Below are 26,110 nucleotides of genomic sequence, written 5' to 3'. Positions count from 1 at the left end.
AAAGGCATATGAAAATAACGATTTGAGAACGTTTGCTTGGTTTGATAACGAATCCTTCGGTAATTTCCACTCACACTCAAAGAGGACCTTTTAATTTTACTCATCACATAGTAATATATTTCTTTCAGGCTTAACAGCTAATGGTCTTTGCTCAAAGTGCGTAAAAGGTTGTTTCCTATTGTCGACACAGTCGAAATTGTGTGTGTGAAAAGTTTGCTGAGCGACTCACTGGTTGGATGCTGAATCTGGCACAAGTCCAAACAACGGATGCACTTTACACCAATGAGAGCATCCATTTCATCAATCGGTCCCCCATATGGCACTAAGGCCCCTCCTCCAGGCTCTATCCCGGCAGAGGGTCTCATTCATGCTTCAAGACAGTGGTTCACTGCAAGCGTCCTGGTCCCTCGGAACTACTGTTTTAATCCGATCTGGCCTCGTGACAAAGGAAGACTTTCCACACATAGACATTTAAACATTATCCTGGAACGGACTCGCTCTGAAGTGTCTGAGGAGTCGAGCCCAATGAGCAGGTGATCGTTTGCGCTCGAACTGATGCTGGAGAATTGATCCTGGACAATGATTGCAATCAGTGAGGGGATATATTTACAATCATCGTTTTACCCTTAAAAGAGAGTCTGTCAGGATTTTTAACTTGTCACCCCCTGAGAACGTCACAGAGCGCCAGCTGTTCATTTCTCAAAATTTCTGCTTTCGTGCGGAGCTCTGGAGGAGCGCAGCGTCTCGGGGTGGACCTTTTGTTGTTTGCCGAAGTGCTTTAGTTCTCAGAGTCAGCAGTTCGTTTTTTAAGTTCAATAAAGTGTCCTAGACGATCAGGACAGGGCTTAAATGTTCGGCATCCAGGAGCATTTGATACGAGAAGTGAGCGGATCGAAAGAAAGAAGTCTCGCAGAGGAGATGGATCCAGTCCGGTCGTGGGTGCGTAATGTAGGTGTCGTGGATGCGAACGTCGCGGCGCAAAGGTACAGTACAAACGCAGACGATGTTTTTGTCATTAGCTTCTCAAACTCCATCTTTATATCTTAAACCCAGACTTGTTATGAATGCGACATTTATCTCGCGGTATATAGTTCATGATGTGTGGGTGTCATAAAGTCAACGTCCATTCAGAAAAGAAGTTCAAACTACTTGTTGCAAAACAGAGTTCTGCGTCTATGGATAAGAACATGTTTTTTAAAGTAAAAAAAGGTCCTCATTATACAGATCTAAAACTGTCTGTATTTTACACCCTAAAACTATCAAGGGTTAGATTATAAATATGAAGCCAATTAAAAAACTTTTATTTGATACTATTACTATTACTTACTATTTTATTTCATGTGACAAAGCTAAATCATTTTATATAACAATATATAACAATATAGTTTTATTTCTTGCGCAGCTTCTGCTTTACATTTAATGATTTTATTCACACACACACACATGCACTTAACATAATTTGTTTAATTACAGTGTTTGGGTTATCTGTTATTGAACCAATATTCTGTACACTTCGCAAACTTCGATACTCAGTTAACCACTTCACATCTAAACGTTTCGGAACCATAACGAGCCCATGTTTCAGAACGGCTGTGTCCAAACTTTACACAACCATAAAAACAGTCACCAGAGGTGACAAAACGTTAGCATAAGAAGCATCTTATCATGCTAAAAATAAGTAAGAGATTTAGACATGCATCAATACTGTCAAAATGTGTATTTAGTGTAGTTTGGTTGTGGTATTTAATTTAAAAAATGTTCCTATTTTTTACTTATTTTTAGACGAATACTGTAGTATTTTAATTATCTCTATAAATACATTCATGATGCAAGAACCAGTTTGTTACATTTTTAGTTATGTAGGAATGAAAATAACCAATTATAAGCCCAAACTGATTTTACAAAAAACCCAAACAAACATCACCAGCACCTACAACAATAACAAAAACCAGCAGAGTTTCTTCTTTGGTTTAGGTAAAAGAAAATCCTTGTTTTTCTGATAATCAATCAAACAGTTGTATTTATAAATTGTCCAAAGTGTTGAACACAGAAATAAGGAGAGTTAAAATACTTGCTTATTCTGCTCTGATCTAAAACATAGTTTTTTGTTTTCCTTTTTCTTCTCTAAATCATAGGTGTTTCTAGACAGGTAAAATTGTATTTACAAAATTAGTAAAACACTATAAATTGTATTGTTTTGTTTTAATAATTGTTGCATTGTTATTCATGTATGCATAGGTTTTAACAGTGGGGATGTCGGCCTTTATAACTGTTAGGAAAAATGTTTTAGCAATATTTGACCTGTCTTCAGACAGGTCTATGACTTTAATTTTTCTAGATTAGTTTCAAGAGAAAGCTATGACAATATGATCTGGCTGATTTAAATTTCTATGAGAAAAAGCCTGAACCAACAACCAATAATTCAGACTACTACAAGACTGTCTCTTCCTGTTGTGTCCTCAGTGGAGTAGCTCTGTCCAGGGCTCATTTTGAGAAGCAGCCGCCCTCCAATCTCCGCAAGTCCAACTTCTTCCACTTTGTCCTGGCTCTTTACGACAGACACGGCCAACCTGTGGAGGTGGAGAGGACTGCGTTTGTTGACTTTGTTGAACATGAAAAGGTGAACACCTGCATAGAACTGTTTGAGAATGTCCTAAAGTCATTGCTTTTACTGTTATGTAAAACCTGATTATGTGAATTGTCAATTTTTTAGAAATCTTGTTTAAAAACTGTAAAAGAGCAACAGAAAACATTAGTAACAAGCACTATATTTTAGCTGTGATCAGGTGCCCAACATGAGCTTCCCCATCCACGGTAAAGCCAAGCATATCGAACAGCTGACGGCTACATGTTTACACAAGCTTTACCCTCCATGAGCTGATGTGGGATTGAAAAGGAATATCTAATGACTAATTAGCAGCTTGCCTCATTAGGAGGACATCACTACTTTTTAAAATGCAAATTATGCTTGCTCCTGTTAAGTTATACAGTGAACTAATCATCAAAGTCTCTTCTCCTTCACCCCCCTTCCATACTATAAATTCTGCTGTGGGGGGGAGCTGGATTCCTGAGGTTGGACACGACAAAAATAAGGAAGGGTGCAGAGTGGAGACCGAGTTAGAAAGCGGCTCGAGAGGGAAGAATGGCTGGAGGCCCTGTGCCCTGTGCTGTCCGAGGTTTCACCTTGTGACGAGACTACAGAGAATCTTATAAACTGCTAACAACTTTGCTCTCGGAGACCGTGTCCAAAGTTCCAGCATAGTTTCACAATGAGCATACGTAAGGCAGGCTGTAGTGCTAATGCCAGATCTGAGAGCTGTCAGTGTTCTCCCCTTTTGTGCCACACAGGTTAGTGCAGAGTAATATGATGGCGGTGGAGTTCATTTTCTGCATGGTTACCCTGGCATCTGTTTTTGCTTTGTAATTATGCAGAGGCAGAGGAGTTGCACGGCAAAATAAATGTTCCTCTGTGTATATTTACAAAACTTATGATGCCAGGAATCTATCAATCTCTTGATATGTCTTAGCATTACTTCCTATGAGTCAGAGCCCTGTAACTTTCCAACTTATCTTCATGCACCCTAATTCCCCAACTTCTTCCTTGCTCCTTATAACTGTCTCCTTTCCCACTTTCTTTACTCTCCCAACTCCTCGTTCTCTCTCCTCCTCGCTCGCTCTTGTCTCTGTGATGCCAGCCTCCTGGGTTATTGGACCAGAGAGCATTCCTCTGAGACCACTTAGAAAGACCAGTGGAGGTAGAGGAAGAGGAAGAAAGTGGGGGAACAAGAGACAGAAACGGGGAGAGAAGGTAGAAGTGAGAGGCTAGTAGGGAGCCAAGGGGGAAGGAGGGGAAGCGGAAAAGAAGTTTTTCTGTCAAGGTCGACTGCTGCTCAGTCTCACATGCAATACTTTTCACTAGCTTTGCACACACATATAGCTGTGGCTGTACCTTGTTGCCAGGAGGACCACTGGGTTTGATTTCAGGGCTTTAAGAGTTCATATCAGACATGATAGTTCAACCTCTACAAAGAACATCCCATTCAAGGTTAAGCACTCAGCTTATGCGCACAACACAGGGTCCCATATGGGCCTTGAGCCTACAAACCTCTGATCTGGATGCTGCTCCCAGGGAAGGGTGAGCTGCAGGATTAGGGGAGACTCGCTGCGCTTAGCGCTGCTCCGGGATGCCCAGCTGTACTTATCGTTTTCCCAATTGTGCCTAACTGCACGCATGCATTTGTCTGTTTTTCCACTTCGTTCCGAGGAGCAGACGGGCGAAAAGACCAACAACGGCACTCACTACAAGCTCCAGCTTCTCTACAGCAACGGTGAGTACGGTTAAACGTGAGTCTCGGCTTGATTCTTTGCCCTCGGGGAATAATTTGATCATTTAGACACCACACTAAGGCTGCAGAAGAGGAGTTGAAAAAGGTTATCAGTGACACCCGGGCGCTCAGATGACACACACAGTGTTCTTGCTCCACATCCTCTCATGCTTTGACTTATAAAATTACTGTATCTTCTTCTCATTGTCTAATCGCCACATCCACTCAGCTCTTCATCTACTGGACTCGTATGTGTGGAAATGAGGCACGTTTTGCCACCCCACCCTCCGCTCTCTACAGTACCTCACCCCCCAAACTACCCCAACCTTCCCTCATGGTGCTTCCACATGAGACTGGAAGATGCAGAGAGAAATTTGGTTCCCATGAGCCACTGCTGCCCCTACTCTGCCATCACAGTGGCACCCATGGGAGAGAAGATGAAAGACATATTCCAGAACAACCCCCTCGTACACCCTCCACACACGCACACATGCACACACGCACACACGCACACGTACATACAAACACACCAAAAGCATTTCCGCTACATTCCCTCCTCTCATCTTCTTCCCCCAAGCGATATCAAAGGCATCTCAATTGAGACTTTGATGAGAGGAACACATTTTAAAAGCAACACTCTCCAAAGTCTCCTTAAAAAGAACCTTGTGCTCTTCTCTCAAGAAGCAATTCATTACATGTCGTTTCCCTTTTTAACGTGATTTCCATTGGAGCTTTGGAAGCATCCAGAGGTTCAGGTGTTTCTGGAAATCTTGCATGGAAACACATCTGATTACAAAGGAACACACAATGTTTAAAGACGTTTGCTCTTCAGATAAATCCCTTTAGCAAATAAATTAGTGGATATATAATTAATCCGCCATCTGTCAACTAAATTTGAGCATAAATCAGAAGTCAGTGGCGAAATAACCACGAGAAGCACTGCTTGACAAATCATGAGAGTCAGGTTGTAAATTTTGACCTCGTTGCAGAACATGACTAATAATCATCAAAGATCAAAAACTCTCAATCCCCTCAGAAACCATCAGAGAGAAAATATAAACTGCGTGCCAATCTTATTCCTCCATGTTGGCTGGACAGAGTTTAATGCTTTTTTTGTTCAGACTTTGGGAAGGACATATAACGTAAATCTGTACTCAGTTCACGTCAGTAAAGCTGTTTGGTTAGAGCCAATTATTGAGTTGGTTGTGGAATATTTTTTTTGTACTAGTATAAACCTAATCACTGCCTAATTTATTGTTGTTTAGTGAGCTGCAGGTCATCTGCACAATGAAAGGGTCTAGTTTGCTTCATCTTTTTTCTTCTCCTACTTTCCATTTAATAAAACTGAGGAGATTCAGTTTCTTTGGAAAACTACTACATTGTTGTGAAAAAGTTGTTTGTTTTTTTTTATTTCGCAGGCGTTCGTACGGAACAAGATCTTTACGCGCGACTTATTGACTCCGTCACCAAACAGGTTTGTAATCTTCAGCTTCATAAACAATAGTTGAACTTCTTCCTGAAACTAAAGCCGTCTCGTGGCCTCTCGTTTCCTCCTCCCAGCCCATATCATATGAGGGACAGAACAAGAATCCGGAAATGTGCAGAGTTCTGCTCACACACGAGGTGATGTGCAGGTGAGTGCTGTACAGAGACACATGGGCTTCAGTAACTAACACCTCTATCCACAGGGACCAAATCAAAACATCCTTCACTTTCCTTAAATCTGTTTGGTTTCAGTCAAGTTGAAATGTGGTTTTGGGACCATTGTCTGGTTTCAAATGTTTTGGAAGGCAGACTGTGGTGTACGTCTAGCCTGTCTGTCATCATCCATGTTACTTGGGTGAGCCCGGGCTGAGCTCCGCTCTAAAGCAATTTGTCTCTGGCCAAGTCTAGTTTCTTCCTCCAGTTGCTTTTTCTCCCTCTTCGTGGCGGCACCTTGTGCGCCTCTTTAGCCCAGACACGGTGTGTTGGACAGGGATTATGGACCAGAAGCTTTTAGTTATTACTGGGCGGATACGGGTGAAGTTAGGGGTTGTGGAGAAGCTGAAGAGAGTGGTCTGGAAGTGGGGCAGTGACCCAGCATTGGAGGGCAGCAGTGGGAAGGACAGGGGGCTGGGACATGGAGAGAGGGGCTAAGACAGAGTGGGCTTTGCCATTGTGTAGCCAGCAGATGCCCGAATGTGACTCACAGCTGGCTAATAACAGAGCCGAAGAAGTAGAGGGCAAGCATCACAGCTGGGGAGTGAGGCCGTCTGACAGGGGGGCGGAGGGGGGCAGGGCAGGGCCAAGCTGGGACACGAGGGGTGAGGCGAGGTGCAGGGGTGGCAGATGGTTAGGGGTGGGGGCACTTTTGTTATGCAGCGAAGGGGACTTTGGGGAGGGGGCCGGTAGCCAGCAGGCTCCTCGGACAGGACTGCTGACGAATGGTAGGATGTTGTGAGCCGGTGTGTGCTCAGTGAGGCTGCGTGGGGGTTGAGTTTGATTTCGAAATCAATGTGACAGATTGCCCGGCTGGCTTTTCAGTTTTGAATGGTCTCTCACTGTTTGTAGGGTGTGTTGTTGTACCTTTTCTTCCTCTCTTTTCTTCTTTTGTCTATCCTTCCCCTCCCCTCTCATGCCTTCTTTGTTTGCTCCTGGATCCTGGCCGATTGCGGGGCAGAGTCGTCTGGGCCCGTACACAGGGACGGGCCAGACAAACGGTAGCTCCTCCTGTTTAATTAGTTCTCTTTTTCTTGACTCCTTCCTGTTTTCTGTCTCCCCAACCGTCCACTCAGCCGCTGCTGCGAGAAGAAAAGTTGTGGCAACCGAAACGAGACCCCCTCCGACCCAGTCATCATCGACAGGTAATGAGCTCGCCACCGCTCCAAACAAGCACCACTTCACACAAGATGTTGACTTTGCCCTTTCTTTGTATGAATGCATATACACACAGTGACAAAGGAGGATCAAATGGTGTGAAAAGCCCGGAGCTATGATCCAAATCAAGCAGTGGACTGAAGTGGGAAACTGCTTTGATGTTTCTTTACATCCTTTTCAAATTAATAATAATCTGTATATTACAATCACATTAAAGAATAAGCTTAGTGGTTTACAACAAGTGTAGCTGGTTGTCAGTGGTTCTGCCTACCGCTTTAAACGGGCTGTAACATACAGTGCTGAGCATCTGTGTCCATGTCTGCCTCCCATGTGTTCCTCTCCCTTCGGCTCTCTGTTTGTCTGTTGATCTATCTCCAGCCTGCTGGGATCTGTTTCAGTTCGGTCACTCATTATGTTCAACAGCCGCCGTTGCACCTGAAACCTGCCAAAAGCGTAGACGTCCTTTTATCCGAAGCATGTGAATCTTTCATGCCAGCAGACAGGCTCACACATGTAGTAAATGTTCACCCTGACAGCCAGTTATCGGGCTTAAAGGTGTACGGCCGCCGCTGTAATCGGCGTGCGTGAGGGGCCTTCACGTCCGTGGGATTTTGAAGTTCTTGCGCTATCTGCCTGGCATCGCCGCACGTGATGAATGCTCATAAGCAGAGCGCATGTGAAATGCTTTCTCCGTGATGTCACGGACACAACTTTCATCAGCTCTCCCTCCTTCGATCCCTCCTCTCTCCTTCCTCCTCTGCTCCCTACAATTGTCTTTCGAGATAACACTCACTTCATATATGTCAAGGACCCTTTTCTTTCCCCTCTTCAGTTCAAGCTGGCTGGCTGTTGACAGTGTGTCTCAGAGGATCTCTGCTGAAGATAGTTTTCATAGAACGGAAAAATCTTGTTGTTGTCTTTTGAATTTTCCCAGAATCCCTTTGGAGCAGCTGCTTTTCTCGTTGACTATTGCACATTACTCTTCCAATAGCTCGTTTTTCAGCCTTTTTATGCTTCCTACTAGCATGGTAAAGCCCTGACATGTGTGTTTGTTACTTGATGGCATCATGGTGAGGGGAGAGCCTATATCTTTATGTATGCACGTGTGTGAGCAGGCCAGTGTGCAGCTGTGAGGACTGATTTAAATTGAATCATTGACCTACTGTACTCTCTAATCGCACTGGGCATATCCCATCCTGATGGGGACTTCTCCCACTTGACTGGCCTGCAAAATCCTGTCCTCTGGGAGCGTCCCATTAGCAGCCAGCTAATTTCTGATAAGCCAGTGGAATTTAACTGGGCCCTACGCCCTCTTATCCCATCTTATGCACACTTTCTCATTTGACTTCACGCATGTGCGTTACACACTGGAAAAACAAAGTACAAAGATTGACAAGTGTGTGTGTGTGTGTGTGTGTGTGTGTATGTGTGTGTGTGTGTGTGTGTGTGTGTGTGTGTGTGTGTTTTAGCAGGCATTCGCTAGGTCCATTTGTCCAAAATGGACCTATTTCTTTGTCTGCGTTATGTGTGTGAGGAGCTGTTATTATGTATGTGTATGGATGTATGTGAAATTGTCTATGTGTCTTTGTGACCCTTACTTTGACCTTTTTCCCCCCGAGTCACTGCTTGGGTTTTAAATTATTCATGTGTGTATGTGTATTTGTGTGTGTGTGTGTGCTTGCTGCTGCCTGTGTGTCTTTATGGATGTGTGTGTGTGTGTGTGTGTGTGTGTGTGTGTGTGTGTGTGTGTGTGTGTGTGTGTGTGTGTGTGTGTGTGTGTCTGTTTGGGTATGTGTGGAGGAGACAGTCTGTTTCTGTGGCTCTAGTAATCAGCCTCCTGCTCACAGCCCTAACACCTGTTCTCCAATTAACATGCAGTGTGCTGGGCCCCTTGCTCTCCTTTCGCCATCCACTGCTTTTTAGCCTTTTCTTCCTGCTTCACTCTTTTTCTCCACACTCCATTCCTCCCACCATTTTTTCTGTGCAGCCTTCTCGTTGTGCCTACTTTACACTTACTTTTTCTTTACTTAATGCTTAATTCCCTTGCTTCACTTCTTTTTCCTTCACGTTACCATCTCCTCCACCACATCCACCCCCTCCTTCCCTTTAGCCTGTCTAATTTTGCCATAATTAGGCAGTGTCATTAGGACACCTACCCAAGCACAAGGGAGTTAGCAATTCCCCAAACGGCCCAAACCCCCTCTTTTCTAATCTCCTTTCCATATTGTTTCAGTTTTCTCTCTCCCTTCTCCTGCTGCTGCACCCTCCTCCTCCTCCCCTTTCCCTAATCCTGATTTGAGTGAAAGGAAAGAGAGGAGATCACAGCTGATCCATAGAGAGGGGTGAAGGGATAGAGGGTGGGGGGGACCAAGGGATGAAGAGGCCAAGGGCAGTCGTTGACAAAGAGATGACTCTTAAGTTGCATATGGGACAGAATTATCTAGTGCCCTGGTGCCTGCTGTGTCTAATAGTTCTACAATCATCGAATCTCAACTTGGTGAACTGTTACACTCAGTAATGTTGGGATGTGACTTCTCTATTTGGAGAGTGCCAATTATGTTTGACTGATGGACTGGCTTGTTCACTGATTGGTTAAATGATCGATTCCTGTGGCCTCATCACCATTAATCTTTGCTTCCTCAGACTCCGAATATTTCACTATTTCTTTTTACTGATATGTGGATACAGTACTGCAACACATTAGGTTTGGGTTTGGTCATCCTCCTTCGTTAGGTTAGTTTATTGTAAGGGAAAATTATTAAAAAAGGATGACAATAATAATAATAAGTAGTAGTTTTTATGTCAAGAAATGTAATTGCTCAATCAAAAAATGTTATATTGTTTCTGGTATTTTGACCAATTGTTGTTTTCAGCATTCAGCTCTAAGAAGTTATCAGTATTAACTGAGGCAGAAATGTTATTAGAGGCATTATTACCATGCTGACCTTTGACCTTTGAGAAACTATATTGGTTCTGGGCCAAAGCTGGCCTCTGTATTTATGAGTGAACCAGAGGTTTACAATGGAGACAAGCAGATGTCAGTGTTAGTATTGGGCTGTGTGATTTGAATGAGAGGGGTGAGTGCATGCTTTTATATTTGGCTAAGAAGCTGAGATCAATAGATGGCCATAAGACGTGTGTTGTGGAGGGGTCCATCGTAAGGCATGAACCTTGTGAGGTGGAGGAGGATGATCAATGGCAAGCACTATCTCACTAATTGATTGTGTTTCCAAGAGGGGTCTTTTTTAACAAGCCAGTGCTCAGAGAAAAGAAGAATAATCAATGGGAATTTTCCAATGTTGTCGATGTGGCTCTTCCCTCCCCCAAACTCAAAAAGAACTCAACAAGATGCACATACTCTTAAATATTAGACTTTAATTTTTCAATACTAAAAAAAACTACTTTTTAATCTGGAATGCAAAAGTAACACTTTTATTCTTTCTTTCCTTTTATTTGAAACACACAACATTTTGCTTTGAGTTTATAATTGTCCATATAAAATAATGTGTAGTTATTGGCACTGGCTTGTCCAGTCAAGCCAGTGCAGAGGCTTGACTGGAGATGCTCAGCTCAAAGAGGAATCCATTACTCTTAATCTCAGGTGGTGGGATGTATTGATCCGTTTTTAGCTGTGGTTCCAGTCATGTGCATGTACCACAGGTCTGTTTTCAGCTATTTAGGGCCGTGTGCAGCAGCCTGCTTCAGTTTCAGCTCAATTACAAAATCGACCAGTTAAGTGTTTATTATTTTCTTCATCTGATGATAATTCAAACACCACCTCTTCCTGTGTTCATATGGTTTTCTGTGATTCATCTTTGAAAGATTTGACACTAATCTATTCACGCTGAACGCAGCACTCTCACCTTTATTTTCCATGTTCGTCATGTTACCTGCTTGTAGCTCTTAATCTTAAACACATGTATGGTATACGATAACGTGAGCCACTTCCCGCCTTGATTGCTGAGCCATGTTCTTGTACCGCAGCGTACTGTACCTGTTCCTACTGCAGGGCAGCCAGTCGCTCGACGCTCCGCTAATGGTGGGGAAGCCCAGGCTCCTCATTCTTCAGTGTCAATGAGAAAAAAAATAGAAACTGCAAGACTTTGGGAAAAGAACATTAAACTATCAGCCAAAGAATAAATGCAGCAACATTTTTTGGACTGTGTCATGGGTCGAATTCCTCTCCTTTCCCAGATGCATACTTAGGTTTTGCCGCCAAGTCACCCTGCTAGGCCATCATATATGCACACAGAGTTCTGTGTGAGACAACAATGTCATTTTAGAGGATTGTTTCTCATAGTCCTAGTGAAAGGCTCTCATTCGTAACGCATAGCTGCCTTTGTTGATGCTAATATGTAGTAAAGCTGCTCACCTCTGTGTGTTTTGAGATGGTTTCTGAAGGGTTTCTGAAACACCCAGACATCCCAGTTCACTTACACCTTTCTGCAGGCCTTGATATTACTAGTCGAAACACTTGAATTTATATGTTTTTCTTTTAATTTATTTCAGTGTGAAATAATAAATAAGGACATAAAAGTTAAAAATAAGAAATAAGACATGAAAGTTGTAAAATGGTCCATAATGACAAGAGTTGGGGGTTACTCCCTTCCTCTGTCATTCAGCTTGCAGAGGATGTGGAGGAGGTTTTGGTTAGTTTGTGATCTGCCTCCACTTTAAATGCTGCTGTATATTTATGGCAAAATATACAGACATCGTACAAACTTTCACTAGGTTTAATAGTACATAAGAATGAACCGCATGTTACCATGTGGTGTTCTCCTGCTGCACTGCTTTGTCTGTGTGGTCAGAATGAAGAGCACATATTTGACCAGATTTACAATAATATGAAACATGTTACATGGAGTTTAATATAGCCTGCATACCCTGCATGTCCGAAGTAAGTAGCTGTCAGTCAGAAACTTTTTTACATGTTATATCAGTGTGAGAAAAGTCACCCTGCTCTCTGAGCTACTGATCATCCACAATCACCCACATTACAGTGATCCAGATATGAATATGTGTCTGCATAAATTACCTGTCTGTCAAATGTGCAGAGACAAAGTCAGAGGCGCTGGTCCCCTCAGTCTACTGTCACAGGTCTTTCCCTGGTGGGCCAGGACTGTCCAGTCCCTCCAGACCCCCTGTCAGCAAGCCCCTCAGGCAGGGGCCCAGGCAGCGTGGCGACAGGGCCCTGAGGCTCCAGTGCACACCGCCTCACACTGCGGAGCAGCACACAGGCTGGACCACTGAGCAGCTGGCACAGGACCATGGGGATAGCACTTCCCTTGGGGCAATACAAGAGGGAGAATGACACAAAGATAGACAGCAAGAGTCCACACAGTGTCTAGAATATCAAATTCACTGACAGGTACTGCTTCAGACAGTGAAAGGCTCACTCAGAGTTGGACTTGTTTAAATGAGTTCAGGGACCCTCGGTGTAAGCTCAAGCTTCGCGAGATGTGGTCGTACATGAACTGGGACGATCCTGGACTCCAGTGTTCACAGGAAGTGTATAATGAGTGGTAGGTTATGAGCCGAGTTTGTGTTTGGTCACCTTTGCTCTGCTTCAGCCAGCGTTGGCTGCTGTGGCTTGAACCCTGACACAAGCTGTAGGCCTGGTTTGTTTTCTTTGAGAACCTACAGATGGGGGTAGGTCGGAAACAGAGAGCAGCACAGAAATGTTTTGAGAGGAAACAGGAATAGACTACCAATGGGCTAATGTGCAGGAGCAGCGGGGGGACCCTTAGAGCAGACGGGATGCCGGGAGGATGGGGGAAAACAGAACTTTGGAGTTGCAGCTCAACGGCACTGTGAAAGGCCTCGCACTCCTAAAGTAGCTGGGGCAAACCCTCCTATTTGTCTGGCCACTAATAAGGTTCACCTTTGGTCGAGCGGTGTAGAGATTAAGTAGGGGCACTCAGAAGATCAGAAGGGGGCAGATTAGTGTGATTTAGAGCTACTCCACATCACAAGCGTGCAAGTGGGGTGTGGCTTTGTGTGCGTGAGTCTGGATTTCCCGATCTGTGGGTTTATTTTTCATGTGAAAGTTCTGTGGTTGCCTTTTATTTTGTGAGGGGATTTTATATCAGTGTAATCAGAATCGTGTGTGTGTGTGTGTGTGTGTGTGTGTGTGTGTGTGTGTGTGTGTGTGTGTGTGTGTGTGTGTGCGCGTGCGGGGGAGGGTGTGGAGTCAGAGGCCAGTTAGCAGTGGTATTTAGGAACAAGGGCTGTTTTCTTTGGCCGGACGCTGTCCCTGTGGGTGGGGCTGGGTTTGGTCCTTCTCCTCCGTTAAGGTCTTAAATTTCACTAATGACTTAACAATGCCCCCTGGTGCTGGACGGCCCCACAAGCCACAGTGTTTGTTTGTTTGTCTGTTTATCTGCAATCTGGAAATCCTATAGAGCATTTCTCCCAGGAGTTAGATTTCTCAAAATGTGGCCATGTCTCACTTCTTGAAAACATTTACTAACACTAATATTTACATGTCTGTGGTATTTTGTTGAATAAAGGTTGATTAAGAATATCCGCTGGTATTCACTCGAGGCTACACAGCCCATAAATACAGCGGCCTGGCTAGAACATTGTGTTGATTTTCTTATAATAGATCAACAACTAGCAAACCCCTGCAAACGGTATGCTAACGCTGACGCTTTGTCTATTGCTGTCTGATTCATTCATGCAACAGATGTTGTGCTTTCCGTCGTCATGGATGAAAATATAATTTGACATAAAAGAGGAACAACAGTTTAGCGACTGTGGTTTGGATGTGTGTGCGTCTGGGTGCGCGTGTGTAATGGTCCTGATGAATCTGTCAGGACTGAGGGCAGGGGGTGATGTGCCTGCTGACAGGCTCCCAGCATGCATGCTGAGAGAGCCAACAGTGTGCGTGCCCTCCGCTCAGCCCTCCCAACAACCCGGCTCCCATTCCAGTCTCCCAGTTCTTGGCTCCACACATTTGCTGTGTATTAGCCACGGACAGTAAATTACAACGCCCTGGACCTCTCAGCGATTCCATTCCCGTCTCTTCACACGTTCCTTCTTTCTTCTCCCTCCTTCCAGCACAATTATCCCGCTCACCTTCTCGGTGTCTGTCTATCTTCCTCCCTTTCTCTCGTTCTGATCTGTTTTCCTCCCTCTCTGTCCGTCTGTCATATTCGTCCTGGCTCTTCGACTCCCCTAACCCTGTCAGATTTCTTCCTCCTGTCTGTCTTTCTCACACTTCTGCTATACTTCTCATCCTCCGTTCTCCTATTGTGTCACGCTACACAGCATTCCCTCCCTTATACATCCCCTCCACTCCCCCTTTACTTTCCTACAAGCAGGTCCCTGTTGTCTAAGCTTCACAGGTTTCTCAGCCACTCCTCGCTCCCGCTTTCTCATCTCTCCCACCCTATCTTTCCCTCTCCCTCTTTACTCCCCCCCGTCTCCTCTCTCTTTCTGGAAACAGATGTTGTTTGTCAGATCTTATCATTACTGGCTAATTAAGAAGACATCTCTTCTCCTTCTGTTGTTGCTTCTCCTTCCTCTCCTCTCCCGCTCTGTGGCATCCATCCCAGATTCATTGTTCCTATCTAAGGAAGGTCCAGGTCGAGCTTTGATATACATTTATTGATAAATGATGAGTGATTGCTAATTGATTGAAAAGTTATCATCAAAGCAAGATTAGTGTTTATTTCAGATGACCATTTGGTATGTTTGAAATCTATTCAGCTGTAGAGAGTGCTCCGCGCCTCCATCTGACAGTTAAGAGAGTATATTTTGAATCCTTGTCCCTCAGGACACACCAAGCATGCTGGGAGAGGTCAGGCCGCTGATGGGACTTCTATTCCCTGTTCTGGTTGTGAATTCATGTTCTCTAGGCTCTGAATATCTCTCCATATCCATCTATTTGGCAGGCTGGCCACACTCCCATGTGGCCAAGCTTTGTATGCAATCTATGCTTTGGCTAAGTTTAGGAGACGGAAACATTAATTCGTTGAAGATGGTTGAATTGCACATTTAGCGGCTACGGAGGGGTTAGGCAGTAGAACACGTGGAGAAACCCTGCTCAAACACTCAAGTGCCACTTGTTTACCCTTCTCATCATTCAACTCTCTGCGTTCCAGCAGCCCTTCCCCTCTCATCTCTGCCGTGCCTCAGCCACTTTTGCAGTGGCGAGTCTGAAGGTTTTACAGCACTACCAAGCTCTATAAATCAGCACTAGTGGTTTCAGTGTTTGGCTTTGTCACAGTTCTCAGGTTTAGAGGTGGGATAGGCCTTGGCTGAGGTTGCAGAGGTGAAGCCAGCCTGGGAGGCAATGAAGGAGAGACTAAGAAGGGTTCAGCCAATTCAACAGGCTGATTTATAAAAAGCTAATGTTCCTCCATGTGCTCGCAGTCTGGGTGAGACGGGGACGGGATTTACTCAGTGATTTCGCTTGCTGCTGATCAATAACTTGAGTTGAAGAACATTCAAGCAGACAACAATATAATATGAAGAGTTGTAGGTAAAATGATCAGATGTAGTTGATTAAAAAAGGCTAATATTTGAAGCTGGTGCCCAGTTCCACCTTTTATCACTTATACTGGCACATTTTTCATGTCATATTAAAAGCAGGTTCATTTAGTTGCTTTAGCAAAACGTGAGGAAAGATTATCATGGCCTGGTGTTTGCTGTGCCAGTAAAGAGTGAATAAAGCTGATGCCAGTGATATCCCTGTATGTTTTAAGAGGAAGGCAGAGGGTGGGGTGCAGTGCTGGACTGGGAGGACCAGTGTGAAAGGTCCTGTGGTGGTATGCGACAGAGGGGGTATCAGTTCGTGGAGGGTTTTCTGTGCCCCATTAGCAGTGTCAAAGGTCATGTGCCCCGGGTGTTAACCCTGGTGACCAGTCTAGCTTCCAGTCTGCCAGGGGACCTGGGTCCAGGGGTATTTATTACTACCCTTACCTCCCCGCTCCATCCCCCGAACACACACAGGAAAACAAAACACCTCCGTCCTGCCAGCTCAGCCATCCTCCGCCTGAGTACATGTACTAATTGGATGCATATCCATACGCTGATGCATGACGACCCATCTGTTGATATGTGTCTTGGTGAGAATCTTTCTAGGTTAACACTGGTTTAGCCAAATTCTGGCCGTTGTTTTTTTTACTCAACATATTTTATTAAGTACATTTATTATTATGACTTTTCAACATTTGTTTTTGAGGCATTTCTTTCACACACGGTTGCAAGTCAGTGTTTGTCTTTGCATATTTTCCTGTGAACTCATGCATGCGTGTGTGGTTTGTACAGCCTGTGTGTGACATGAGCATGCATGTGTTCATGTATCTGGGCCTGCTGTATGAATTAGTGCTCTCCGTGTGTGAGTGTGGCAGAGGAAGGCCCTCAGCATGTCAGTATGTTTTAATGCTTCACATCTGGTTTCCTAATTTTCCTCCCTCCCTCCCTGGCCTCCCCTCCACCACCATGTCAGGACACTGTTTTGTTTTTCCAGGGTGGCGGTGGGGTGATGGAGGGGATGTCTGATGAGTGATGGCCCAGAATACAGGACATCAACATTCTCCCTTTCTTCCTCTGTCTCTTCTCTTCTCAGTCTTTGTGCAGTATTGTTGTATTTTTTGCAGCCCTTAACTGAGAGTTATGGAGTGGTTGATCTCAAAAACAAAAACGGTCAGCTCCTTTCTTTTAGCACCGGTCTCCACGTCTTTCGTAAAAAGTGACACTTTCCTGCTAAAGCATGTGTTTTTTTTGTTAAACTTACCCATAACTGAAGTCTGATCCAAAGAGATGAGAGAGGATGTACTGCAGAGACGCTTGGATCACTTGGATCACATGCTTCAAGAGCTTGTGCCACCAGTAAAACGTCATTTACAATGAGCACAGGGGGCGATGTGTTTTATGTCTGTGTGAAAAGGCAGTTTATGTCAACAGTGATTAGCGCTGATGAATGCCTATGAAAATTTTTGTTAGAGGTCCTGTGCGGCTTAGGTGCTCATTGCCTGATTAGATCCATATGTAAAGCGTAATGGCTAACACCTACATGTAACAGATGCCTCAAGCTGAGCATCCACAGTTTGACTTGTTGACTTGCTTGTTAGTCACTGGGATAGTTTTAGTTACTGGCATGCCTGCCATGTGCTGGGGCCAGGACTTAGCCTTGGGAACCGAAGCAGATGCAAACAGAAAGGAGCGGAGGCCTTGACGGAGATGCAGAAGTGAAGACAGAAAAAAAACAGACTCCCTGTGGTGCCACAGTGGAAAATGATCCCAAGGTTTAAGACTTAGGTCTCTGTTTTGTTTGTGTTTCCTGTGTTAAGTGTGTCTGTGGAGGGTAGATGCTGCAGAAGATAAAACTTGATTTTCAGTACTGACCACCTCTGACTACAGTATGTGACACTTATTTATATGGTAGTAACTTTTAAAAGTGGGGTTAATATGGAACAATGGTGAGAACCCGAAGGTCGTACATAGAAAGAGACTAGGAGGATAATGTAGAACAAATGGTCCCTGTTAGGAAATAAAAAGTAAACGAACCATTGTCTGCTGCAGTTTCAGATCTAATTCATGCTTCACTTCAGCTTTACTTGCTGTGCGGCATTTACTTTTAGTCAAACATTCCCTAATTTACATCTGCTTGATGGAATAATGTGTAAATATATGTAATGATAAAAAGCTCACAATAAAGCTAACACAATTCTTTGAAAATAGCCTTTCTCTGAAATTCGCCCATGACATGAGGATCACCTCCAGTTCTTTGCATGTTCTCCACAGCTCTTCCCTGTGGATGGGGAGGCGTGTGGGTGTATTACATTACCCAAACAAAAACAAACAACAGCAATATTAAACTTTTGCAACCACAATAGAGGAGGGGATAAAAAACAGAGGGTCCTCGACTTCTTATTAATTATGCAAGATTAGTCTAATTATAATTCGGCAAATGAATGTGTGGCAGAAGGTGCGAGGCGACGGGACTGGGAGATTTGCATGTTAAGTGGGCAGGGGGAAGCGGCTAATGCATGCTAATATATGCGTCAATGTCTCGCTTTAATTTCAGCATTTGCAGCTGTGTGCGTCCGAACTGAGGGGGGTGAAAAGTTGACTCAATGAGTTTTTGGGAGGGAGGCAAACGGGGGTGTCAGTGTATTAAAGTGTGCACGTGTGCATGTGAAAGCGTGCTTTTGTGTGTGTGTGTGTGTGTGTGTGTGTGTGTGTGTGTGTGTGTGTGTGTGTGTGTGTGTGTGTGTGTGTGTGTGTGTGTGTGTGTGTGTGTGTGTGTGTGTGTGTGTGAGGCATCTGGTGTCATACAAACAGACAATGATGAGAAGAAGTCAACAAACAAGGTCAAGAACCCTCAGAAAATACACAAAGACCGAGATGGATGTAGACAACCTCTCAATTAGACTTGTGATTTTGCTGAGGCCTCGTCGTCATACAGATTTATCATATGAGTCAGTCAAATGTGTGATGAATGCTTGTCAGATGAACTTTAGTCAGACCATGCACTCAGTTAGAAACAGGGTAGAAATGTCCTGTTATGACCTACACTCATACGTGGGATCGACAGTCCTCACAGTGAAATGAAACTCTAAGCCACTGTTCACATTCAACCCAATCTTTATGCAGTGATTTTTAATCTGTTAATCTTTTGTCATAGCGTCCAAAAGACATCTATAACAAAGGGCGACACAGTCAGACATCAGTGTGAAAAGAAATGGCAGAAGGAAGTGGGGGAGTTGCAGATGTTCTTTTTACATGTTTCCACCCTAAACTGAAGTCCGGTGGAGCTTTAAGGTTGGGGGTCTGGGCTCTCGCTGATAATTTATAACTACCGTCTGCCAACAACAATATTGATTGTCCTCCGATGAAATAGCTCAAATCAAGAAATATTGGACACACTGTTGGAACCGAGAGCCAGTTTCAAGCCAGGCCCTGTTTGCGAGGGAAAAAGCCGGAGCCACTGATGGAGGAATGGGGACCGAGAGCCGACGGAATGAGGGAGAGATTAGTATTCGATGGGAGGGTTCACGGCTGCAAGGCCAATATGAAGTTCCTCTCCAAACAACTGCTCTCCATTAAGATGACTTATATTTGCGGAGAGCACAGTGTGGGTGGGATTGAAGCTGCCCGTCCAGCCCAGAACCGCCGCCTGCATTTTTCCCCTGCTCTGTTGTTGTTTGCTTAATTGGAGCATTAATGGATGTGCTTCTCACAGGCAAGGCAGAGGCGCGTTCGCTGGGAAACCAAGCGACATCTGGCTCCACCGCTCATACGTCTTGCAGTTGTTCCCCTCCCAGCGTTCTGTGCATCTTCTGAGTCTTGTCTGCACCTGTCCTCCTTATATACTGTACCATCGTGCGTCTCACCTCGTCAAGTCTCTTTCTTCCTCTCCTTCTTTCGCTCCCCCCCTTTTCTCGCTGTGTTTCAGTGATGGAATGTGTTCTTGTTGTTGCCTTCTCTTTCCCATCGCTGTCTTTGCCTCTCAGCATGGGGACTTTGGGATTGCGGCAGAGCTGCGTTGCCATGGCAGCGGGCCGTGTTGCCAAGCTGTGCACACCTGGGATTTGGAGTCTCTCTCCGTAGTCTTGGTTTCTCCTATTTATTCCACCTTTCTCTCGGGTTTCCTTTGGTGTAGCAGAGGCTATCAGCACCCCTCTCTCTGTGTCTCTATGTCTCCTCCTCTCTGTCTTCACAGTCACTCTCAAAGTAAGCTCACATACATAATGAGACACATATACTTGAAAACAAAATTCATGTCCATACCGGCGTCGGTGCCTCTGTCACTACCTTCCTCTTTCCACCTCCTCATTTCACTTTCTCTGTAGTTGTCTCTACTTCATTTCCCTCTTCATTCCCATGTGGGGGTTCAAATACAGCATTGTGGGATACCACAGTCCCCTGAGTCCCCTGGCATACATCACTGTCTCCAGTTTACTTTGAAACTCAGCAGTGCCTTTCACTGGACTGTGCTTCATATTCTATCACTTGATTTAAAGTGTAATAGCAGGGGCTTTAATGCGAAGCTAAACAGCTGCGGTTGATGTCAGAGCTGTAATCTCGTAGATGTTCAACAACACATGCACACCGTCCACATACACGTCCTGTTTCTGAAAAATAATTAGTCTCCTTTGACTGCTAGCTGACTATTGACTACTATTGAAAATAATTGTACACACAATTCTTAGTTGGTGATGTGTAAACATGTGTTCTCTTTTTTTTGTACAGGTTCTTTTTGAAATTCTTCCTGAAATGCAACCAGAATTGTCTAAAGACGGCGGGAAACCCGAGGGACATGAGGAGATTTCAGGTACGAAACGTTTGGGAAGAAAATGCATGCGCGTGCTTGCGTGTCAGCAGACGGAAAGAGGATGAATATGGAAACCAGCATTCTAATAAACCAATGAACCCAGTTAGTAAAAAGCAGCAATCCATCCACAAACATAGCCCTGCAGTGGTTTACCCAACAGAATAACTGAATAGCTGATTTTGTGCGTTCTAAACAGAGTGCAGGTCACCAGCTCTCTCAAAGTAAAGTTTTTCCTTCGCCAGATTGAGAGGAGGGAGATAAAGGTGAAAGTTAAAATCAATAAGGAGTTGGACAGATGGAAAGACAAATGAAAGGAGCGAGATGTGTGGGAGACTTGGTTTTCGGGGTGCCAGAGTGCAGGAAATAGGTTGAGGTGTTTCAGGAAGTTGTCAAGAATTGACTGATTGTTTCCAGATGGAGGGGGTCATGCTCCGTGACCCAGGAAGTGGTCACATGGGACACTCGCGCCTCACTTCCTCTGCCGTCTTTCAGCACCGGCAGCCCTCGTCTGGCATTCTCCTTCTCCCTCTCCAACCCTCTGTCCTTCCCTCTTCTTCATGCTCCCTCTGTCTTCCACCGGTGTTTGCTTTAACTCCTGCGACGTGACACATGCTGAGAAGTTATGAGCGCACAAGCGCTCCAAGACTCTCATCTCTGGGTTAAAAGGTGATCAGAGCTGGACAGGAGTCTGCTGCTTGATCGATAATTTACAGTTATTTTCCTTTAGGTTCCCCTTTCCCTCCACCACGTATAGCACACATGCTTTTTCTCCCTTTCTTTCTTATGTTCTATTACCTGTAAAATTACTGCCATGTGTTTATTTCAAAGGGAACGAATAGTTTTATTTCAGCTTTCCTTAAACGTATGTATTTAAATGTTCACTCATTACAGCTTACAGTTACGATAAAATGAGCTTTGCTATTTTTCCTATTCTCTCTAACTCTCAAAAATTGATTAATATATATTTAACGTGTTGTCCCTAACTGAAATAGCATTGAGTCTCATAAATATCCAAAGGGAAAAACCTACAAGTATCCTCTCATTAATTATATCTGTGTCATCCATGTGAGGCAGATGTGGAAGGGGACACACTCATGCTGACGCCAGAAAATCAAATTAGGGCCACTATATATCATGCAGTACTTTAACAGCCGTCTAAAATGGGAGATTTGGTCCATATGTTTGGTGTCATTGAAGGATCAGTAGGAGACAACGATGAGCCTGCTGCATGGTATATGAATCACAAAGTTAGGCAAGAGGCAGCGGAGTGGCCATATGGAGGCCTGATGGAGGAGTGGAGGGGTGTATGAGAAATGTCATCCCCAGAATTCAAACATATGAAAATCCCAGAGACGTCACATTACCTATTAAGAAATATTACCATCACCTGTGCGCTGAAACAGATTGTTGCTCAGGGACTCGGCTGCTGTAACCAGAGATTGAGACTCGCAGCGCGCTGTCCGAGCCGCGCGCCGACGCTCATGTATCTTCCTCTCGGCTCTTGTCGTCCCGTTCAGGTGGTCCTGTCCAGCACCGTGAGCGTGGACGGCCACGTCTTAGCCGTGTCCGACAACATGTTCGTCCACAACAACTCCAAACACGGGCGCCGGGCTCGCAGGCTGGAGCCGGGCGAGTCCGTGGAGAACACCATGGAGTATGGTGAGACCCAGGTCACGCGTCGCATGTGCGTGATTTAAGAATGTGTTACTTTCCCCGAGAGCTGTACTTAAAGGCTGCCCTGGCTCTGCTGCCCTGTCTAGCTACTCCCTGTATCAAAGCCATCAGTCCCAGCGAGGGCTGGACCACCGGTGGGGCCATGGTCATTGTCATTGGGGAGAATTTCTTTGACGGGCTGCAGGTGGTGTTTGGCAGCATGCTGGTGTGGAGTGAGGTAGGGCTCATCTTCGTCTCACTAATGAGGGGACAGTCCAAACTACATTTTGAAATGATATACAGTATGCAATACACATATAAACAGCAGAGCATATGGCTCGTCCCATCGTTTAAATGATTTATAGTCACTGGACAAAGATGAATCTTCTCGGTGTAGACATTCATCTGTTCTCTCGCGCTGCGTCCTCAGCTGATCACGCCGCACGCTATCCGTGTCCAGACGCCTCCTCGGCACATCCCTGGGGTCGTGGAGGTCACACTGTCTTATAAGTCCAAACAGTTCTGCAAAGGGGCTCCTGGGCGCTTCATCTACACAGGTGCTTTGTCTTTTCCAGCCGATTTCTGGTTTGTTCTCAGTTTAAGGTTTTCATTGAATGTGACTCAGCTTTGACGTGCTTCTTTTGTTTTTAGCCCTTAATGAACCAACTATAGATTATGGTTTCCAACGTCTTCAGAAGGTCATTCCTCGACATCCTGGTGACCCAGAGAAACTAGCCAAGGTGAGCGACTCCTGAACAAATCACCTTTCCAAGAGCGCCCACCAACCACAAGATCTCATGACGATAAATGTCTGTCTTTGCAGGAGATCCTTTTGAAAAGAGCAGCAGACCTTGTGGAGGCTCTGTATGGAAATCCCCACAGTAATCAGGTAAACAGAGCAATATCTAGTGTTTTTTTTTAATGAACGTGAAACGGGTCATCAGAACCGTCACAGTCCACTGCTGACCATGCTGCTTCTCTAGGACATGCTCCTGAAGCGCGCCGCTGACATCGCTGAGGCCCTGTACAGTGTCCCCCGTCCCCACAGTCAGCTGCAGGCTCTGCCCAGCTCTCCAGCCCACGGCAGCGTCATGGGCCTGGGCTCCTACCCGTCGCAGCTGGGCGTTAGCATTGGGGAGCCAGGCCAAAGCAGCCAAGGTGAGTCAACTGAGTCATCAAATATTCCCTGCTTCCTCTTTTGCCACTAGTGAAGCCTGGACTTGACCCAACATTTTGCATTGTATCCCAGGTTACATTCGAAACTCCAGCAGTTTGTCCCCGAGAGGCTACCCCTCAGCCTCCACTCCCCAGCAGTCAGGCTATGGCAGCAGTGGTGGGATGACTGGAGGCTATGGAACAGTTCCCATGACCAGTCTGGGAGTTCCTGGTTCTCCTGGTTTTAGCAGCGCCTCCCCTACGAGTTCCCCCTACAGTAAGACCTTCAGCGCTTTACCTGTAAATTCTGTTGGTTGTGATTACTCAGACTTGAGACTGACTTTTGCCCTCTGTTCCACAGTAATGCCCTCCAGTCCCACTATACCCGGGAGCTCCAGCTCCTCATCGTCCCTCTTGCCCTTCTCCTCCTTCCCTTCTGCTGCCAAACAGAAGAGTGCTTTTGCTCCTGTGCTCAGGCCTCAGGGTTCCCCCTCTCCTGCCTGCCCCGCTTCAGGGGGGAACAGCTTCAGAGGTAGCCACCCGACTCACTATCTGACCCCCCTGTCTGAACTCACGAATGCAGTCTAACCCGTACTACTAACCCCTCCAAAGCTATGACTGAAAGACGAAAAGCTGGATGTACAATAATGCAAGACCTAATTGATTAGTATGATAGATTTTGTATATTTTTTCTCTCCAGCGATGACGGGCCTGGTTGTTCCCCCGATGTAGCAAAGCACCCACCCCAGTCTACCCCAGACCACTGCTTCAATTAGCCCACCTTTTGGCACTGTGAGGGCAGGGAGAATGGAAAATTGATCACTAGTGACCACATATATCTTTTCTCCCCGAGCGTCCTGCGGTTACTTAGTCCCCCTTTCACCCAGGTGGACGAACAGGAGCAAAATGTCCAAAGACCAGCCATCTACCCCAGGGGCAGGAGATTACTCCACCACAAGCATAGACAGGCCATGCTCCAAACAGCGTGAGACTGGACCCTATACAGCACTGAGTGTGCAATGAAGGATCTGTATTTTTAAAAAGAAAACAGAAAACTGGTCCTAGTTTCACCTCGACTTCCAGCAGCACCTTGTGCTGACCTCTGGCCCAGCATCACATGCAGTACCCGATACTGTCAACACCTGCCCAGAACCAGGCCAGAGGAGCACAGGATGCATGTGAGAGCACTCGGACGACGGACAACTCCTAAAACATGTTGCATCTCTGAAACACAGGATGCTGTTTTGTCTGTGTGGACACCTTATACGGCATGTGTGTACACTGTCTGTGAGTTAGCGAGAGATTTTTTCGTAGTAGACTTTTTGAGGACAATTTACATTCCAGAAAAATAGACTCTTTATTTTTTGTTCTGATGTCAGTTTTACAAGGGAGACGTCTTTGTCTTAAGGGTTATTACTAAAGGAATTCATATATTGATTTATTTAAGAACAAGCAATTTAACTTATTATAGTTAGTTTAGGGAATAATATAAACATGTTTTTATAAAGTGGCCCTTTTTCCAACTGTTACTGAAATGACGTTATTGCAACAATTGCTAATTAATTTGCTTAATCCTCCGAATGGATTTGGGTTGAAATGTCTCGAGTTAACCAGTTTCTGCGTAACATTTTGATGTTAAGCTCACGGTTAAAGAAGGTTATTGTCCTTGTGTAAAGGAAACATGTTAGTTAGCCTTATGCGTTATCATTTTCCTTATAATGCATGTTTTGTCACACCAGTGCCCTGAAAGTATATCATCCCACATAGTGAGTTTCAATTTATGAGTATAACTTTTCTATCATTTGAAATGTGCCAACCCAGTACAGGTCTCTAGTCACTATGCAGTATAGCAAACGAAAGCACAACTGCTCAACAGGGAAGAACAGGGCGTTTTACTGTATCCATCCATATCACGCTTTTCGTATTCAGCGACTTTTCTCATCACAGATAAAACTTCATTCTCAGGACATGGAAGTAAAGAAACACAAAGAGTAGAAGACATTTGCAATTTGTTTTAGACGTTTGCTTAATTTTATTTATTTAAAATATATTAGCAATTTTATATTATGTTTTTAAAGCCATCTTTCTTTGAAACGGTACAAAAAATGGTGCAAATGTGATTTGTATATCTCAAGGTGTAATTATATTTTGTGCTCCGAATAAAACAAATGGGAAAAAAAAGGAAAAACAGTGTTTTCCCTTGTTTTGGTTTCTACATCACATTGAAGTGAATGTTTGTGCGTCAGGAACAGAAGTGAACTCTAAGGACTGACTCTTACCTTTCCTGGGCATCAGGATGTTCTCTGCACACGTGAAGCCTGCTCGTCTCCGGCTTGTGCTGGGTCTATTTTTGACTGTGCCCATCACCTGTGTGCTTGTTCGGCTCGCTACACTGTTTTGTATACATAGCTGATGAGCCGCAGCATCTTAATTGTGATGCGAGCGTTAAAGACTGAGTAGAGCATGTCAAGATAAACAACACCCCCCCTCCATCTTTCTGCTCTCCAATAAGCCTGCTTTTCTCCAAGGACCAAGCCTCTGGGGGCCTGATTGAGAACCACATGAGTCTCCCTCCAACGTGGCCTCCTCCTCCTCCTCCTCTTCCTCCTCCTCCTCCCCTCTGTCTTTCTCTCTCTAAAACACACGCACACGCTGCCATGTGCCTCACCACTGCCTTGTTTTCCAGTCTTTGTTTGTCACCACTTTATCCTGTCTCCTTTCTTGCCTCTTTTTTTTTGGGGGGGGGGGGGGGGTCCACAAAATGGCCCTTCCCTGCTAATGTAATTAGCACTGGTAAAGAAGGGCAGTTAATTACTCACTCTGTTTTGATCGGGTA

The 26,110-nt window shown here is 44.9% G+C and overlaps 1 protein-coding gene across 2 annotated transcripts; it reads left to right on the top strand.

Annotated features, from left to right (window-relative positions):
* The first annotated feature begins 227 nt into the window (after window positions 1-227).
* On the top strand, window positions 228-25,456 carry ebf2 (EBF transcription factor 2). Of its 2 annotated transcripts, XM_029162280.3 has the most exons (16): window positions 228-983; window positions 2,464-2,620; window positions 4,271-4,328; window positions 5,744-5,799; window positions 5,886-5,959; window positions 7,100-7,168; window positions 20,385-20,466; window positions 21,984-22,125; window positions 22,227-22,357; window positions 22,550-22,676; window positions 22,771-22,859; window positions 22,943-23,008; window positions 23,103-23,277; window positions 23,369-23,551; window positions 23,636-23,806; window positions 23,975-25,456. In XM_029162280.3, exons 1-16 carry the CDS (start codon window positions 850-852, stop codon window positions 24,004-24,006), a joined length of 1,746 nt encoding a protein of 581 aa, XP_029018113.1. In that variant the 5' UTR covers window positions 228-849; the 3' UTR covers window positions 24,007-25,456. The 2 variants fall into 2 exon arrangements, with proteins under 2 accessions (XP_029018113.1, XP_029018112.1); XM_029162279.3 differs by having other exon boundaries at window positions 232-983; window positions 23,636-25,456.
* The last annotated feature ends 654 nt before the right edge of the window (window positions 25,457-26,110 follow it).

Source organism: Betta splendens, chromosome 9, assembly GCF_900634795.4.
Source record: "Betta splendens chromosome 9, fBetSpl5.4, whole genome shotgun sequence".
In the NCBI taxonomy this organism is placed as follows: domain Eukaryota; kingdom Metazoa; phylum Chordata; class Actinopteri; order Anabantiformes; family Osphronemidae; genus Betta; species Betta splendens.
The sequence above is the reverse complement of the archived record's forward strand: the minus strand, read 5'-3'. Positions and strand labels throughout refer to the sequence as shown.